The 18,913-nt window shown below is 38.0% G+C and overlaps 1 protein-coding gene across 1 annotated transcript in view; it reads left to right on the plus strand.

The window, feature by feature from the left end:
- ANKS1B (ankyrin repeat and sterile alpha motif domain containing 1B) overlaps window positions 1–16,441 on the plus strand; it is a 408,189-nt gene extending 391,748 nt beyond the window's left edge. Inside the window, exons 22-26 of the mRNA XM_062492532.1 lie at window positions 1,411–1,418; window positions 4,873–4,959; window positions 9,576–9,713; window positions 15,001–15,168; window positions 16,331–16,441. Of these exons, the coding sequence (XP_062348516.1) occupies window positions 1,411–1,418; window positions 4,873–4,959; window positions 9,576–9,713; window positions 15,001–15,168; window positions 16,331–16,441 (512 nt within the window). The remainder of the gene's footprint in view (window positions 1–1,410; window positions 1,419–4,872; window positions 4,960–9,575; window positions 9,714–15,000; window positions 15,169–16,330) is intronic.
- Window positions 16,442–18,913: the final 2,472 nt, after the last annotated feature.

Below are 18,913 nucleotides of genomic sequence, written 5' to 3' on the forward strand. Positions count from 1 at the left end.
TGGGGCTGTTAGTGACTTGTCATAGCTGAATGTTTCTTCACTGTGTATTTACAATATCAAATATAATTTTCATACAAACCTAAAAGTGAACCTGTTTTCATTTTGGCCACTGTATGAAAACTGAGTAATCTAGTTATAAATGCATGTGTAAGTACACTGAAGTGGTCAACATGGCAACACAGAAGTACCAGTGTATCCTATTTTCTCCTGGCAGGAAATAAATGAGATGAAAGATTTTTAGAGGGGGCTGAGTTACACCATGTGCAGTGTATCCACAGTATATCAAGGGAATTTGTTAGTGTCTTACTTGGACACGCTTCTATGTGTGTTTCTGAATTTCTTATTCAGCTGCTTTGTGTGGGTGTGTGCTCAGAGGTACCACGGTTTGTACACTGCAGAAGCATTCAAAGGTGTTGAATTAGTGCTCTCAGCTCTGCACAGAATAAGGTTTTGAGGTACAATCCTGTCTTGAAAAGGTTAAAGGCCCTTCAGGGTTGCAGGTTTTGTATTTGCTTTTTAGAAATAAACCTCTATTTTATGTTACTTTATTAAGTCCTCTACCTCCTAAGCCATTGTTATTTACCTTGATTTGTTAGGCATGCTGGCAGAGTGAACCTCAAATTAGTTGGATTTTAGTTTATATTCTAAATAAATGCCTAGCAGTTCTGCACAGCCTTTAACTCAAAATCAATATGCAAGTGGAAATGCTTCACCTACTTAAGATGAGTTTTAGTACTACTATAATATGAAAATTAGTTTAGACTCTGGATATGAGAGTGATTTTTTTTTCAGTAAAACAAAAGAAAATCCATAAACAAGATTAGAAGCAAGATTGCACTTCCCCTCTTGCTCTGGCACCACTTCTCTTGCATCTCCTTATGACCCATTTCAAAAAGGAGAAATTGGGAGCAGCACTGTCCAAGCCTATGCAGGGTTTTGCCACTGTCCTGCATAATGGTAGCAGTGGGTTCAGATGCAAACTCACAATAGTCTTAAGTTCAGACCTTTGTTGTAAAAGCAGCCACTGTAGTAACTAGGTAGTTATGCAGAAGTTACCTTCTGCCTTCTTCCACTGGGCTGATCTGCATTGTGGGTGCTGTATTGTGGATCTGCATTGTGAAGCAGCTTCATTGCAGCAGCTGCATCAAAATACAGACAAGACTGGTACTCCTGATGTTCCTTGTTCTGAAGAAAAAGATGCTGTGTGTCTTTTCAGAAGTCTAGGGAAGCTGCACATATGTCACATTAGATTTAGGACGGTGACACTTTTCTTCTATCTTCCTGTGCTTGCACACAAGCCTGTTCTATGGTTCTTGAATTATACGTGGCCTGCTTTCATGTAGTCACCTATCTGTCTGGCAACAAGGATTTCAGAGGTGAGACCAAAGCTCAGTCTCTCTGGTGGCACAGATTGTGCAGCACAGAGACTCCTGGCTGCAGGAGCAGTTGCACCCATGGAGATGGGGCATGCACATCTGTCCTGACGTAGGTGACCAGCTGATCAGCAACAGGCACTGGCAAGGAGCCTGGAACAGGCTTGCTGTTCACCCAGGTGATTCTCCTAAAGAAGCGTATTGAAATTAAGAGCCAGTTACAGTCACGAACAATGGAGTTCATAGGAACTATGACCAGTTCCAGGCTAGTGAGCACTTGCCCAAAGACAGTGTCCTGTCACTATGATTGCTTCTTTGTGAGATGAAATCTAATCCTGCTACCATGCCTTGGAGCATGCGACCGTATGTCAGCATGCACATGACATCCAATGCCAGCCTTCAGCTGTGGCTGCTATAACTTTGGCTCAAGTCCATATGCTTCCCATAGAGGCACCAGATGGACAAGAATATTTTGTCATCTCATTGTGTCCTCATGGAGTTGGTGCAGTGGCTAGAACCTGAAAAGCCCGAGGAAAGGGAATACTGACTCCTGTGTCCCACCTTCTTCTCAGATTCTGGGCACAGACATGGGCAGAGATGCCTACTTGGCCTGCACAGAGGTGTGAAATGTCTGAACAAGAAAGCTGTGGGACTTCATCTCCGCATTTTAGAATTCAGAGCCAAAGCACCTACAGTGCCTGAGCAAAAGGTATTCATACTGTACCTCTGAATTCACACATTACATGTTCTGGCAGACAACTCCTTCATTAAAAAGGAAGGAACAACAAGAAAATAGTGTGAGCTCACCATGACAACTCAAAACTGTTGAAGCCTGGAAACTACTTGGAAATGATAATTGTCTGGTGGACCTGAGTTACTGTATCACTAAGAGTCCAGCCCAGGAATAGAGCTGCATGTTTTTCTTGATGGCACTGTCATAATTAACAGGATGTTATTCCATTGCCCAGCTGTTTGTTTCAATGGGAGCACAAGTGCAGAATTGTTACCCCTACACTGGACCGCAGTCTTCCAGAACACGCTTGCACAAATCCTGGGGTTTGTATGGTTTGCGGGCTGATGAGCTGATGATCCTGTGCTCCTTACCAGCTGAGATGGTTTGGTTTAATAAATTACAAATGTCCATCAGTCTCTGATTCATTTCCTAATTTGCCAGCTGTAATTTAATAGCATCTTCATGAGCTATTTCACTCAGAGACAGTCTTCTGGCAGTTTGCAACCCTGATTAAATACTAGAGGTCAGGTCTGGTCAAGACAAACCCAGGTGAATGTGGAGCAGATGAAGATGATTAAATTACAAACTACAGGTCTAGAGGGAAAAGGTAGTTGGTACAATGTAGCCTGGCCAAAAGGATGCTTCACCTTTATGGCAAATACCAGACAGTGGGAATTATAACAAAAAACTGAAATATGTGAACTTAGTACCCGTGTCTGTATAGCACACTGGAGAAAAGGAATTTTGCTGTTAAGGAGGCAAGGAAGGAGGTAACTGCAATAATCAAAATGAAAAAGAAAGCTCTCTCGTATGTAGCTGTTGGACTAAAATGAAAGGACAGAAGTTGGATGATTGCTGCCTTGCTAGATGATTAAAGTGATATTGTCATGTTTGTGACTGTTTTTAGTATGAGCTTAGGCAGGGTTTATTGCTTGTTATTCTGATAGATGTATGTACTGCAGCTTCTGCGCAGTCACTGTCATGCTTTCTGTGCATTGAAATGGAATTTTATGAAAAGATTCATGTGAGATCTGTTATGGTGACACACCTTCACACACACAGGTAGCTGCTTGCTCTACTTCTGGTAGAGATACCATTTCTTTCTCCACTCAGTTCAGAGGCATAGAAATCAGATTAGTATCTTTCTTCAGGTTTTGTTAAAATTCTTCAGGTTGTTTTACCGTTTATGTTTTCATTGCTTAAAAGTGGCAAGCATTCCTGGGTGAAAGGAGTTTTCTCTGGGATAAATTGACAATTGATTGCTGTCTCAAGTCTCTTGTCATTTGATACAGAGAAATTCAACAATCCTCTATTAGGATGGGTGGGGCTCTCCTTGAAACTTTAATTAGAGATTTTAGCCTACATGGCATGGACTTAATTGCAGAATATAGCCGGATTTGTAGCTTTGAATTTTATACTGATAAAAATGGAGTTTTGTTTGATTCTGGGAGGATCAAGAGCCAATGAGGAGACATTATTACAGGGCTCTTTGTTTTGATTTAAGTTTCTGTTTATTTTGCTCTCTAGTGTTAGCACTGCCTATTTTTTCAAACATATTTTTTTAGTTACAGTTTGTGTTTTCAAGTTTCTATCTCTGCTTCTTTGAGGTTTTTTTTGAATAATACAAAGCTACCACTGGTACTTTTGTTCAGTTGCTTTAATGATCTTCCTGTGTGCCAGTTCTAGACTTTTCAGCATGTTTACACTCTCCTTCTGTGTGCTGATGTTTCTTCATGTTTACTGTCAACAGTTCATTTCCTCTCAGGAAAATATTTGATTGATCTCTGTGATTGTTTGTGGATAGTCCCATAAATAAGCATTTTCTGAATGTTACCTATTTATCTATAGAAGTTTTGTGTAGGATAGTCTAGTCCATCATTGTCTTCTACCTTAAAAGAATTAAAATCAAATATAAACTATTATGCTACATTTGGGTGTTTTGTTTGGTTGGGCTTGGGGTTGTTCTAGTAAATTTAATCTGTAAACTAAAGAACATTTTTTTTCTGCAGAGAACTTAAATCTTCCCCAAATATTTTCCCAGTCTATTCAGTGGGAAATACGTGCATCACACTGGAGGCACACAGAAGTAGACTAGCATAAAAGGAAAAACAATTTTTATAGGAGGGCATGAACTGTAGGTAGGAGAACCTGGCACTGAGGGAATGCAGAATAAGTCTCTGTGCTAATTCATGTGTAAAGCAGCTTCCAGTAGCAGCTGCACTCCAAGTGCAGACAGAGTGACAGGATACAGTGCTGGGCTGACAGACTGACTGGCAGCCTAGTGGGCTGCAAGGATACCTCATGGCACAAATACAACTGCAAAGAACGGAAAAACAGGGAAATATTTCTAAATAACAACTAATTGCAGCAAAGAAACGGTGCTACAAGAAGTTCTGATGTGCTGTGGATTCTTACAGCTGGGAAAGGCAGGAGAAGGGGAGGGAGGCAGCAGTGGGTGGGGCAAATCAGATAGATGTCCTAAACACCCACGTTTTGGGAAACACTGGCTGCATGACTGGTCTTTTTAAGCCTGGAAAGGTTACTTTATTCTCTTTCAGTTGTGCTAGAAAAAAGGAGAATTGTTACCATCCTCGCAACAAAATTAAAGCTATTTTAGTTTTGTAACTACAAGAGAACATAAACCCAGAGCACAACCGTCTGAAGAAAAAGCAAAATATTTGTTTAATTTAGGTATTTAAGCAGAAGAAGAGAGCACTGTTATTGTGATGCAACACAATTCTAATAATATCTTCATTTTGATTTCAGAAGTCGACAGAACAGATGAAGAAAGTACCAACCATTGTGCTGTCTGTCTCTTACAAGGGAGTCAAATTTATTGATGCCACAAATAAGGTATGTGCAATTACTGAATATTACCTTTTGTTTCTCACAACTAGGAGAAATAGTAATACCTATGAAGGCCAGGCCAGAGAGGGGACAGATTTGCACTTTGTGTTTTCCTCTCCTTTTTTCCTCCTCTTTTGCCCAAAATGGATGTGATGTAATTGTCATTCTCCAGAAACTCAATCTGGAGGGCAAGTGAAGCAGATTTAATGGCTTATTTGGGGAACGTTGTGTCCAGTGTTCTGCTATTAAATGCAAGCTTATCACAAAAGACATTCAGCAGGGAGCCTCTGTGGAATCCTTTATCATATTCTTCTCTATACAATTCCATAAATATGTAAAATATATATATGTGTGTGTGTGTGTGTATATATATATATATCCATAAAAAAATAAAGATGTCTCAATAAAGAATAAAGATGTGGTTTTATCCAGGGCCAGCCATTTTAAGGATAGGAAACACAAGCTTTGAATATCCTTTCCAGAAGTTAAAATACCAGAGCCTCTCTGTGAGCTGTTTTCTTGATGCTAGCCTTTTAACTACCTGAACTGCAGCAGCTTCTTAATAATTGTTATTCCATTTTTTTTCATCTTCCTGTGTGGCAATGCTCTCTTGCTTTGTTTCTTACATTTCTGAATGCATCCAAATCTTTAAAAAACCCCAAGTAACCAAAGCTACAAAAGTAGAAATTAAAATATCAGAGAATTCAGTGATGGATAGAGCAATGGATTATTGGTTAGTCAAAGTAAAATGTACAAGCTCTGTAAAGAGAAGTAAAGTAATGCATTCATTTCTCTTCTTTGTATGTCTTAAAATGGCAAGGAAATTCAATCCATACTGATGCTTTTATGCTAACAGAAAATAAATTATTTTTTCTGTTACGTGACTAAAACTTACTAAGCACTATAAAAAATAAATCTGACAACCCTGACCAGGTTAATAATGTATAAAACAGCTTTGTGTTGCTGAACATTCAGACCACACAGTACACCTAACCCAGTATCCATCAAACTTGCCAAATCAATCAGCTTTTAGGTTTAACTAGAACTGTGTTTTAAGTGACAGATGGAAGCAGTTTTGTGAACTTCTGCTGGAGTTTGGAAGCCGTATTGAAAGTTAGAAGATAACAGTAATTTCACCTCAGCTTTTCTTTTATGCTGTTTCAAGTCTGGCATATTTGCCAGAGCAGAGGGACCAGGGATTCCTGTCCACTCCTTTTTCCTTCCATTGATTCAAAACTGAGCTTCTATAGCCCTCATTCCTTTTAAGTTCTCTGATGTGTAGGGCATAAATCAGGACATTGTAATGCTATTACCTCCAACTTGGATAATGCTGTTTTCACCTCTTAAATCTCCTCTGTGGCATAAAGGATGTAACTACAGTGTCCTTAGGTTTACAAAACAACCCAGGAGAACAAAAGGAGCTTCTTGTGTCTCTTTGCACAGTGCCTAGAGTCTTATGTAAGATGGAAACCTGAAAGAAGTTTGGCAAATCGCATTACATGACTCTAGATGAGTCCCACTGAAACCTAGTAGTGCAAAGGATGTGTTTGATGGAGTTAAATATGCCACAGTCCAATGTTTTTTCTCAAGTGGTAGATTGCTTTCTCTCCAGTTCAAAATCTGCACTGCCTTTCCCTTCTGTAAAAACCAGGTAATAGCCTGCAACTCTCCCAGAAGCGTTGTTATCATCCTTGTCCACAGTGTGCTGTTCCCAATTCCTTCAAGACCCAAAACAGATTAGCACTAAGGTGAGAGCCTATCCAGACTTGTACTGCTTCCATATGAGCTTATAGTTGACGGCGCTGGGCACCACTTAGCAATAAATGCAGTTTTTAATGACAAAACTAGCTAGCAGTTCTGTGCTTGAAAACTCAACTCTCATGGCTGTTCATCCTTTTCCTTTATGCCACCAAGCTAAGAATTTGTATTCCCAGTCATAGTTTCAGGTGACGAAGGGGCCCTGACCTCATTCCACAACAGCTGTTTCAGTGGCACCTTGAAGCTTGGCATGACACTGTTTCTTTACAAGTGAGGCCAGAAAGAAATTGCTGCTTAGGAAAAAAAAAAAAACAAAAGGCAACAGACTCAGAATTTCCTCATAGCTCACAGCTCTCCCTAACTTCTGGATGATTTCTGCCAGAAGGGAGTTTGGCTGGCATGAGTTAGGCAAGCCAAAGGAAGGCTGCTTAGCAAAAACCTGGTCTCTCCAAGGTATTTCCTTGGCAGAACCAGAACTGACTTTCAGCTTCCCCACTTTTTGAGAAGCACTGGAAGTTTCTCTTGCCAGACTGAAAGACAGTTTTTAGAACAACTGTACAGTGTCAGTCAGTGTACCCAGAACAGGAAGCTGGTTCATAGCTTTCTACTTCCTACAGAATAAGACCATGGTCTACTGAAATGTGACAGTGGGAAACAGTAAACACATGCACTGAAAAATGTTTAATTTTGAAAGGAGGTCGATCACAGAGGATATCCTTAAGCCGCTAGGAAAAAACTCAATTTCACTACCAATTACTATCCAGTAGATTTAGTTTAGGTCTAGTTTACGTTATTCAAAACAAACTTGATATGGGTATGTTTCTAAAGTTCACTTGATTTAAAATTAAAACATTAAAATAACTTCCATGAATTTTGACTCAAATGCAAATCCCCGTGTCAACCCCAAGTCACCTAGAAAAAGTTTCAGCATAGCAGAGCTCTTTTCGCACATGCTGCATAAATTCAGGTGATCACATTGTGGCTCATGATTTGGCATAAATACTTCACATATGATTTTAACACCTCCCAAGCTTGAATTCTTTCTGCTTTCTGAACTAAAATATTGCCAACACTACATCAATTTCAGTGCATTACAGTTCCATCTGTGGATATCTAAATCCCTGGGTTTTGTATAATTCTAATTCTCATCAAAACCTTTATTAATGAGGGTAAAAGTTATCTATTTGAGAACAAAGAAAATAAATGCTTCAAGTAACACAAAAAGCAAGTAATTGTTGAACAAAGATTATACACGTTATTATAAATTGGCATATATTGAAATACAAGTACTAGCTTTGTCATTTTTATGAATAATGCATTAAACAGAAATAATCAAGTATGTTGAAACAATTTAAGAGGATTATTTCTTTTTTTTTAATAAAGTTTCCTTATCTCAGTTTTTCCATAATTTGAAATTTGGTACTTGCTTTTTATTAAGATTTTTCCTAAGTCATTATTTCTTCAATTATATATGTTAATACTTCTTTTTGATAACTTGGCACCTACATGCAAGGGAAAAGTTGCCACTTAGCAAATGAAAGAAGATATGGCAAAGCATCTGAAGTAATTTAGTTGCATGCATAAATAAATAATTAAATAAATAAATAAGGAGGTGGAGGAAACGAGGTGGGAAGGAAAAGAGAGGGATGAGAGAAAACCAGATATGCTCAGAGATTGTTTTAACTTGGACAGATTGTTTAACTTGCACTGCCACCAGGGCAGCAGCAAGTGGTGGCTGTGTGAGGAACTGGGACACTCTGGGTGTCACCTGCTCCATGATGCAGTAGTGATGTCATGCTGCAGCAGCTTATGTCACTGTGGGCTTTTGTGGCTGTGGCACAGCTGCAGCCAGCAGGGCTACAATTCAAGAAAGCATATAAACTAAACCCTGAGTAAATTCCTATTCAATGAATTGTTCTTCTCTTTAAACAAGCCGTTTGAAACACGTGTGTTGCTGAAGCAAGGCCTAATCATAAGCCACACATAAGCCTTATCTTCTTCTCTGGCTTCATGGTTCCTTTGGCCTGGACAGAGTAATTACATATCAGCAGTTTATGTAATGAGTATTCATAATTTTCTCCAAAGCTTTAAGACAGTTTGTTTTTTTTTATTCCATCGGACAGCCATGCCCCACCTCTCTCTCAGTAGTGTGCTGTAGCTTACATTGGCTGTTGCAAGTAGTGTGGCTCGGTGCATGAACGGTTTCATCTTCCTACATCTCTCTTGCAGGATGCTGCTGTCAGTAAGTGGACATAAGCTGCCAGATACCCCTGTAGTTACCCTTTCAGTAATCAGAATCCTTTAAATATCTCACGGTTTCAATTATAAGTGATGTTTGGTGGTTTTTTCTCCTGAAGAAGTATAGCTGAAATTTGTTCAAATAGTGTGTGCAAAAGCCTGGCTATTGAACTTGCTGGGTTTCACCAGATCCTGCCCGTCAGTAGACTGAAACAGTGTCCCATTTTGATCATTATACAAAAGCCCAGGAGCTTCATAAGATGCTGGTATAGTGCTTTGAAACTGTATCTATAAATACAATTTTGAAGCACTACACCTGCATCTTATGAAGTTGTGTCCTGTGTGCCAGGAAAGATGTTCTCTTTGTCAAAGGAACCTGAATAAACTCCAGCGCACAAGTGGCTTCATAGGGAAGACTCTAGAACATAATGGTTTCCTGCCAGATGATTGGTAATTGGAGAGGGTCAAAATTCCAAATATCTGCGTAAGATCTCACATGGGGTACGTTAAATCTCTCCTTATTAGGGCATTTCTGAAATACTTTGGTACAGTAGATCAACCCACACCTTTTTACAGCTCTTCTAAGTCTAATTCTTAAATTGATTGGAAATATTTTTTTCAAACAGAATATTATCGCTGAACATGAAATCCGTAACATTTCCTGCGCTGCACAAGACCCCGAAGACCTTTCTACGTTTGCGTACATCACTAAAGACTTGAAGACTAATCACCACTACTGCCACGTATTCACTGCGTTTGATGTGGTCAGTTTATAGCAGATACTTCATTTAATAGTTCTTTCTATACGTAATAGTTACTTAGTTCTGTTAAAGCATTTTCGGGATATATTAATGGTGATTAATGGAAAGCATCATTAATTTACCCAAGGAAAAGATAGCTATGGCATAGCAAAAGAACATTTCTGGAGAAGAGCAAAGATTTTCTTTGATATCTCATTTCCCACTGGAAATAATTCACCTCTGTCATCTCAGCTGTTGGCTGTAAACTTAGTGAGTAGCTTTTCATACAAGTCTGGCCATGTAATTCTTATACCCTAAGCTATAAGCCTCAGCCTAAGGCTTCCAAAAGTTTTTAACAAGTATGTTTGGCCAGCCATTCTGAAATCTCAGCACAAACCAAAAGATTACCTTTATTTTGAAAGTAGCAAATTAATTTTTTAATTCTAATTTTCTTGTTCTGTAATTCTTGCCTACATATCTCAAAATGTTATTTCCACAAAAGTCCTAGGAGCTCCTATTCTGTTTCTGGATAATTAGTAATTTCTTCCTATACTTGCACTTTCAGCTGGGGATGCTCAAGCTATTATGGTTTCAAGAAATCATGAACATGTATCAATTGATCAGTCATGCAGTTTTCAGCTACATTTGGTGAACCAAGTAGTGGCTAAATTTTTTATTACTAAGATTTATAGTCCAAAACTTTCAAGAAAACCTACTCTGAGTTGTGCACAAGAGAAATTTAAGGCGCTATTAAAACTTCGAAATCATTTGAGAAAAAATATTTTAATAGAGTATAAGGTGTATGAATTCGTGAAACATGCTTACATGAATATAAATAATTTAAATCAAAAGAACAGAGTATCTGAACTGCAGCTTTTTATTTGGAACTGGGGAAATAGTTAACATGCACAGCAATAGTGTGTGGGAGAATTTAAATAACAAGATGTACAGGTAGGTTAGAGGAATTTTAGCATTTTGGTTGAGCACTTTTGTTATTTAAATTCTCTGCTGACATTTTAGTATCCACAGGGAGTAGAAAAACTTTGAAATTGTGTTAAAAATAGATAGACAACGATCAACAAGATGTTACATTATTTAAGTTTTAGTGATGTGTAAACAACTGAAATTAGACTGATTGAGTGAGGTTATTATTTCTCCTGGTCCATTTAAATTCTACTTAATGGTGTTGAAGTACTGCAGTTCCATTTATAGGTTTAGTAATCAAGCAGAAACATAGACTCAGGTATTGCAGATGAAATTCATCTCCTTTCTTGGCAAGGGAAGGAAAGGGATCCAGGAATAATTGCATTTTGCCCACTTCCTGTACCTTAGGAGGAGTATTTAATATCCCAAGCATTTTAGATGGCTATTTTAAGCAATATGGAAACTTTAACTGTCTTGTCTTAGTTTTCTCCTGCAACCTAATCCTTGATTGGGTGATGCCTACTCAAATATGCTCTTTTTGTGTTGTTTAATTTCTCAGGAGCTAGCATTTTTGATGCAAGTACAAGCTGTATAAAAACCAGCTAGATGTTCAGAATGCAAGCATAATTTTCTCTTTAAAGCCTAATGTTGCTGTTAAACTTATCATCCCTTTTCCTAATAGAAACAATTCTACCCATTTGCCCAATGGACAGAAGTGCAATCAATTTTAGGAAAATTAAGGCTTAAAATGGTAGAAGTGCACAATAAGGTGTAAGGCATTTAAACCATATATATTTTGGTAATACAATATATGCAATGTTATGAAAAAAAAAAAAAAAACCTCTCTTGAGTCCTTCAGTTTCTCAGGAAATGTGGGCAAGAATAATTTATTTATAGATAGTATTTTAGTGTAGTGATATGCAACCATAAGCATTACTGACTATTCAGGAGTAACTGTAACTGTACATTTAACTTTAACTCAGAGTTAAAATTCTACAATGAAAATTGCAAAAACATCAGACTTTATTACAGAATATTGAAGGGGGAAAGGTTTGGCGAACAATAGGATTTAATGCTCAATGTTTGAAATCCACTTTGCTTTCATTCTTTTACGAAGCAGCCTTAAATCTGAGTGAAGGATTCCTTTTAGAGGGGAAAAAAAAACCAAAAAACAAACATCAACACAGCTCTTATGTAAATGTCTGGTTCATGTATTGGAGATACCCAAAGTAATTTCTATCAGATAATCCTCCATTGCCCAGTGCACCTATGAATAGAAGACACCAAAAAAGCCAGTTAAAATGGCAGGAAACAATTAGCCATTGTAAAAGGTTGTCTGAGTTAAAGCAGAAGAGTCCTGACTCAGGCTTGGGCTGCAGCATTGTCTGACAAACAAGGCAGCTGTCTGCATTCCTCACCTCCCAGAAATTGTTGCTTAAAGGCATTGGCTTACTCAGCTTCCCTCTGTGCTGTACCATGCAAGGAGCAGGATTGCAGCAGCCTGGGAGGCACCACAGGCCTTTCTCTCACCTGTCTAAGGTCAGAGGTGGTCAGACGCTGGGGTGCTGTGACAGTCAGTGTCTCCTACAGCAGCCAGGGGCTCTCCAGCTTCCACACTAAGCCTCTGTCAGGGAGGGAGATTTGTATCCTTCCCTTCATGTCACATGCTTTTGAACTTTTGGACTTACTTTAACTTTTTAGTTCAAAATAATCTCCTCATTCCATCGGAAGGACTTCCACAATGGATTTTGGTTTGTTTTTCCATGCCCGTCCTGAAGGGAATCCTGTTCCTACCTGTCCAATATAGCCCCTGCAGGAATCTGTACCAGCTCTGGTCCTTATAATCCTCTCCCAGTACTACAGGTGGGAAATTCCTCAAGCCAAGCTTATTTACTTACTGGATTTTTTTTTTCAGATAACTTTTTAAAATGTTACAAGGCACAGTTTTAAAGGTCTCCTTGCCTCCATTTGCAGACTTCCCTTTGTCGAGGCTCTACCACAACATACTATGTATGAAATTTATGTACAAGCTATAATTCAGTTTGCATTTCAAATATTGAACAGAACAGTGAATATTCTGCTTAGCCAAAGAAGCAGTTACATGTTTCTAATGGTTTTCAGTCCTAGGCAGGTCAGTTTTCCTTTGTTTGTAAAATGAAAAAAAACAGAATTTAAAGGCTTTATACAAGATGCAGGACTTAAACTAAATTTATGGCTCAGTATGGCAAACTTTCAATCTGTCTCCACTTCTATCTGACAGATTTTCAGGCTTGTCTCAGTGATCTTTTTGTATGCCATGCTGGATGGTGTGTTTCCTCAGTCCTACTAGTATTGCAGCTGCAGCTTCTCCAACAAGCCATTCTTACCCCTTGTCCTGCTGATGTACTCCTTAGAAATATTAGTAATATTCAGTGCAGACAATCCCATCATGATATATAGTACACTCTCTTACTGTCACGACACCTGATTCTAAAGACATGTCTCTTTAGAATAATATTCCTATCCCACTTAAAAGTACACTCTATTTCAAATTATATAGTTCTCTACTTTTTCTCTACTTTTTTAACAACTGTATTCTGTTGCTCTTAATTCCTTGGCCAGCATTCTGCTAAAATGCAGAGCACTTTATAATAGACTCTTTAATTTTTCTTTTATTATTCCACTAGCAAACTGCATCCTCAGTGTTTTTCAGTTCTGGAGAGTTTCCCTTGAAGTTAAAGGGGAGATAATTTGGAGACTATAGCTATCGAATCAGGCAGACATTTTTATTTGAGAAGCTATAAAATTTTGGCTGGCTTGCTGTTGTGACTGTAGTTGTAACAGCAAAAGAGCATGTCCCAGTGCAGGACTATAATTGTTTTCTGTCTGACCTAACACAGGGCAGAACTGGCACCTTTCTAAGAAGCTCTTATAATGAGCAAAATATGCTGAATTTAGCCTGTATTATATCAGTATACATGAGTGATAAAAAAGGAAAGTAAATTCTTCAGGGAAATTAAAGTGTAGTGCATGAAATAACATGCTTGTTCATTTAACTTGGTTTTAATGATTGAAGGGGCAGCAGATAGTGTACTTCCAAGTGCCTTGCATTGCTTTCTCACTTACTGCAAACTTACCAGTTAGACTTGATGAGTAAAGACATAACTCGTTTGGAAAAGTATCAGAAATGTGGGAATTTTCAGGGATCACCTAAGTTCAAAGCAATGCAGAATTGCTTCCAATGATAGGCTATGGAGATTGAGGAAGGAGAGGGTAACATCTGAATCATATTAAAGATTTATGAATTATTCTAAGGGGACTGTAGGACATCATATGGAGGCAAGCCAACAGGCTTGCCTTTGCTCTGCCTGGGTTCTAAATATTATTGCAGAGTTAGTAGCCCAGAAATAGGCTCTAGTGGGAGCCCAAAAATAAATATACAAAAACAAACTCACAAACCTGAAGAAAAATTACCATAGGAATTCACTTGCCATTTAGAGTTAAGATCAAATTTGAACCTCACAACTGCTTTTTCATTGATGTATAACAGTACTGAAAAGATATTTATATCAACCCCTCTGATACTTCATTCATATTTTATAAGTATTTCAACAGGCTTTTTTCCCCTATATTCCAAGAGGATTTAAAGAATTCTGCTGCTAGCTCTGAACTGGCTTTAGGCATATTAGCCTGGCTTTTTTGCCCGCTAACCTCCCTTCCCCTTGCTTACAAGAGTGTTGTTGCACAACTGTTTGAGCTCCATTTTACTTCTAGGAAACAAACCCATGAGAAGGTTTCCCCAGGACTGTCAGCACACACTTGAAGCAGTGCACTGACCTGCACACATAGCTGCCTGCCCTGCATCTGTCAGCGGGAGTACACACTTCCAGCACGGGCTCTTTGTCCTTTCGAAAGCATCTCACCCATGCTGCAGCCTCTTCCTGTGCTGCTTGGTGAGCACAGAGCATCCCGAGGCATGTGCCTGGGGAAGCAGCACTTCAGGATGCCAGCTCTGGAGGAGGAGGGGTCAGCACAGGAGTTCTGGAATAGAGCAGGGCCAAATGTCACATTGCTGCAGTGTGAGAGGAGCTGGATCCTGAGAACAGCAGATGTGGGATGAGTTGGGAAGGTGGGAAAGTTAATGTACTTGTTCTAAAAGGAGATGACAACACACTCACCCACTCATGTTTTCATGTTTAATAAGATGCTTTCAAAGGGTTAGAAGTAATTACTTTCAATACAATAAATTACAGTTAGTTCCTTTTTAATCAATGAGAAATCAAATTACAGATGCAAACATTACAGAGACTGAGGAGCCCACTACCAGCGTGATTTTAATTATTTACATTGCAAATCACTACCCTGCTTCATGTATCTGACAATTTTAACTGTTTCTGTTTTATTCCAGAATTTAGCTTACGAAATCATTCTTACACTAGGACAAGCATTTGAGGTGGCCTATCAGCTTGCACTACAAGCACGAAAAGGGGGTCATTCTTCAACCCTCCCTGAAAGCTTTGAAAACAAACCCTCTAAACCTATTCCCAAACCACGTGTTAGTATTCGGAAGTCAGTGGTAAGTAGAAGGTAGTAATGCATGCAAAAAAAAATCCAACATTCAGCTATACAGTTAAGAGTTTATATACTAGAAGCTGTAGAAATAAAAATACCTCTTGAGTCGGAAATGCTCCATTGTGCCATCTCTGCTCATCAGCTGGCAGGGCTGTGTCACCACAGCACTGGCAGCCATTTCAAACAACAGCTTATTTCAGGTTTCTCCAGTTTAAGATGTTGCTTGGTTAGTCTTGTATATATGTGTCTTATAGTAATTAGAGAGCTTTAATTAATTCAGTTGAATCAATGCATTCCTCTCAAACTCTGCAGTTTCATGGACTTTCCTGATCTATCACCTAACTTGTTTGATATACGATCATGGCGTATATATCTTAATCAAATTACAAATCCAGATCAATTTTAAATTATCCTTTCGGACCAAGCAACTTCTTTTCTTTTCTTACCCTTTTCTTTTTTATTTTGTGGGGTTTTTTCTCTTTTTTTTTTGTTCTTTTTTTTTTATTAATCTGGGATTCAATATATCTTTTCAGTATTAATCACAGACCCCTAAGAAATAAAGCTCATTGAAGCATACATATTTATTGCCTCTAAAGTGCCCTCCTGAAGTGCAAGGATGACAGAGAAATATTCTTTTACAGTAGACCTTTTAGAAAAATTATGAAAACTATTATAAATTAAGTGAGAACACAGGCACAGGGTAATTTGGGAGGGAAAGGAGAAAAATGACCACACACTGTATCATATTCACTGACTATAACGCGAGAACTGTACTCTATGACACTTAATTACTGGGTGAGGGGAAGGGGGGGGAAATGTATGACTGTACACTTTGTCATCCATTGCCACAGAATCTTCCTCCATAAAACTTTAAGTAGAAACATTTCCTGATGCCATCGTCTGTCTCATTAGCGAACAGACTTCTCAGGATGAAGCGTGGCTTTAATGAACTATGATGCCCTATAGCTTGGGGGTAAACACAGCTCTGATCTCAACAGGAAGAAGAAGGCAGCCATGAGTACATGGGAGTGTAGACACCACCATACTTGCTGCTGTACGACTTTGTCAATTCGGGATTTGCCCTGTTAGTTTAAAGAAAAACCCTCTGCTCAAGCTGCCGTGCACGGAGATGGTAACCCGTCTGTATGTTTGCATTTGTCTTAAAGCAGATAGATCCATCCGAACAAAAGACTCTTGCGAATCTACCCTGGATTGTTGAACCTGGACAAGAGGCCAAAAGAGGCATTAATACCAAGTATGAAACTACAATTTTCTGATACAAAACTGTCCCCCTGTTCCTTGTTGTGCCTTGCACGCCAAGCAGTCACAGCACAGCCTTTCCTTTATGGCAACGTTTCAATCCAGCAGAGAGGAAGACTGCACTGTATGAGTGGCCTTGTAACTAACAAAAAAGGCTGACAGTCATTTCTGGTGATCTTCTTCTTCCTGCAGCACTGACAGAAGAATGACACTATATGAAGACTTTTAAAATTACAGTCCACAAGAGGAGTGAGAAACCTTATTTTTCATGCAGTTCTCCCTTGTGACTCTGCCACAGTGCTTTCTTTGATTTCTTATTTTAGAATTCTACTTTTTAAAGAAAAAAAAAAACCAAAAGGTCTCTAAACTAATACTAATGCTGCCTATGAGTAGAATATTTGATTGGGTTTTTTATTTAAATCTTGGCAGTTTTTAATTGAAGTAGAACCAGAATTAAGAAATAGATTATTTGTGAAACCACTGAATTCATTAATAATTACTGTGTTGAATAAATAACTCATTAAAGTGACAAGAAATTAGGCACCCTGATTTCTGTGTGCGCTGATTTTATATGTAATCATTGATGTCCTTTGATCCTCTACAAAAATAAGAACCTCTTGCATTGTAGCAAAGGATCAGAGTTTTATGAATGGTTAGAAAAAGGTATTAATAATGCACAGAAAACATTTATTAGATATTTTTATGGAAGAGAAGTACTATAGGAAAACATATGAATATTTATGGAAGGAAGCCAGATTAATTATGAGAAATATTGTTTATTTTAAAGTTAAGTAAATGACTGCTATTGCAGCATTATGAAAATTATAAGAGTTGTAGCATCAGTGCACTGGATGTTCTGTGTGATCAGTCTGGAATGAAAGTGGAATGGTTATTCTACTACATCTACATATAGTTTATGCAGTTCAACATTGCTATAGCCATGAATTCTACTAGTGTTTTTTAAAAAATAATCTCAGTGGTTCTAAAAAAAGTCAAAACCATGGCTTTTGCTATCAAGATTTCTGTCACAGAAAGCTTATTTGGAAGAGTGTTGATAAAATTCTACTGCAAGACATTTTCTAAATAAAAACAGCAAGAAAAAGAAAAAAATTCCAAAGTAATAAAAATGTTTTCATGAAACAAAATAATTAAGCATTTGCTTAATATTTGGTTAAATAAGATTTACTTACTTTTTCTTTAAAGTGTTTTAATTTTTTAATGTCTGTGGAGTATTTGTATAATACCATGATGTATATTTATGTAGAACTGAAATTATAACAGTAAAAATATCATTATAGGAGAAAAATGACATTTTAACGTATATTGTTCTATCAAGTCAAATTGTGAATCATTTTGAAGTTCATTATAGAGATATTGATAAATTGTGTGGTTGTCTTAATGTTTTTTTAATTATTATTTCATATCCAGCTGAGGTTTTTCAGTTAGAATCATCAGTTGGTATATTCCAAAAAATGGATAATTGAACTTGGTTTAAAACTGATAATTGTATACGGTTTAGTTCAACCTAATCATAGCGCTGAGTGATGACATCCTTTTAATACAGTATTTGATTTACTTGAACAAAATAGTTCCTTGTACATATTTTTGCTTATTCACTGTTGATATGTACTTAGTCAACTGACAGTAAGAAAAAAAAAATAACACTAAAAATATGGTACCAAAAGGAAAATTGTATAGGAGAACAGTAAATAGTAGCCTCACTGCGACAAATACTTATGTAAATATGCTTGGGCTTCCAGTTATAAATTTTGTAATTTTGTCATTTATTTATATCCTATAAAAGCACACAAAATAAAAGGAAGTTGTACAGTCCCAGCTTTGTGTATCATTTTATCATTGTTAAGGGAATTCAGGGGCCTGATGCAAAGGACACTAAAATCAGTGAAATATCCCCACTCCCATTTCACCGAGTTCACTGGGCTTTGGATCTTATACTGAGGAAACCTAGGAATTGCTGTGGAGAGAGTTTTTGGTTTGCAATACAGATTTTGTTCACAGATGGTAAAAAACGTCACACTTTAAAGTTCTTAATTAACTGGTTCTTCCATGCTCTGCTCAACTGCTGACTTCCCATATTTAGTCACATCCTGTAAAGATTTGTGCAGGAGTTATGTTAAAACACATTCACTTCAGACACGTAAAGTACAAATGGGCCAGGTTTTCAGGGTATAAAACTGGGGCACCTCTTATGCAGCTGAGTGACCCCTAAAATTAAAGTATGAGACGGGAGCTGCAGCAAAACTCAAAGCAGATGTAAAGGAAAGGTGTGAAACAACAGGAAGAACTGGCACCTTGCAGGAAGAATTTGATCTAGGTTTATCAAAGAGATGTCAAGCAGGTAAGGTGGCACAGTAAGCAGCTGAACTCATTTGAAAGAGATAATTGGGGCAAGAGAGACTGGCAATAACTAGCAGGACTGGTGAAAGATGAGACAGATGAAAGACTGGTAGGGCAGAGAACGGAGTGTG

The sequence above is a fragment of the Cinclus cinclus genome, chromosome 4, assembly GCF_963662255.1.
Source record: "Cinclus cinclus chromosome 4, bCinCin1.1, whole genome shotgun sequence".
Lineage (NCBI taxonomy): Eukaryota > Metazoa > Chordata > Aves > Passeriformes > Cinclidae > Cinclus > Cinclus cinclus.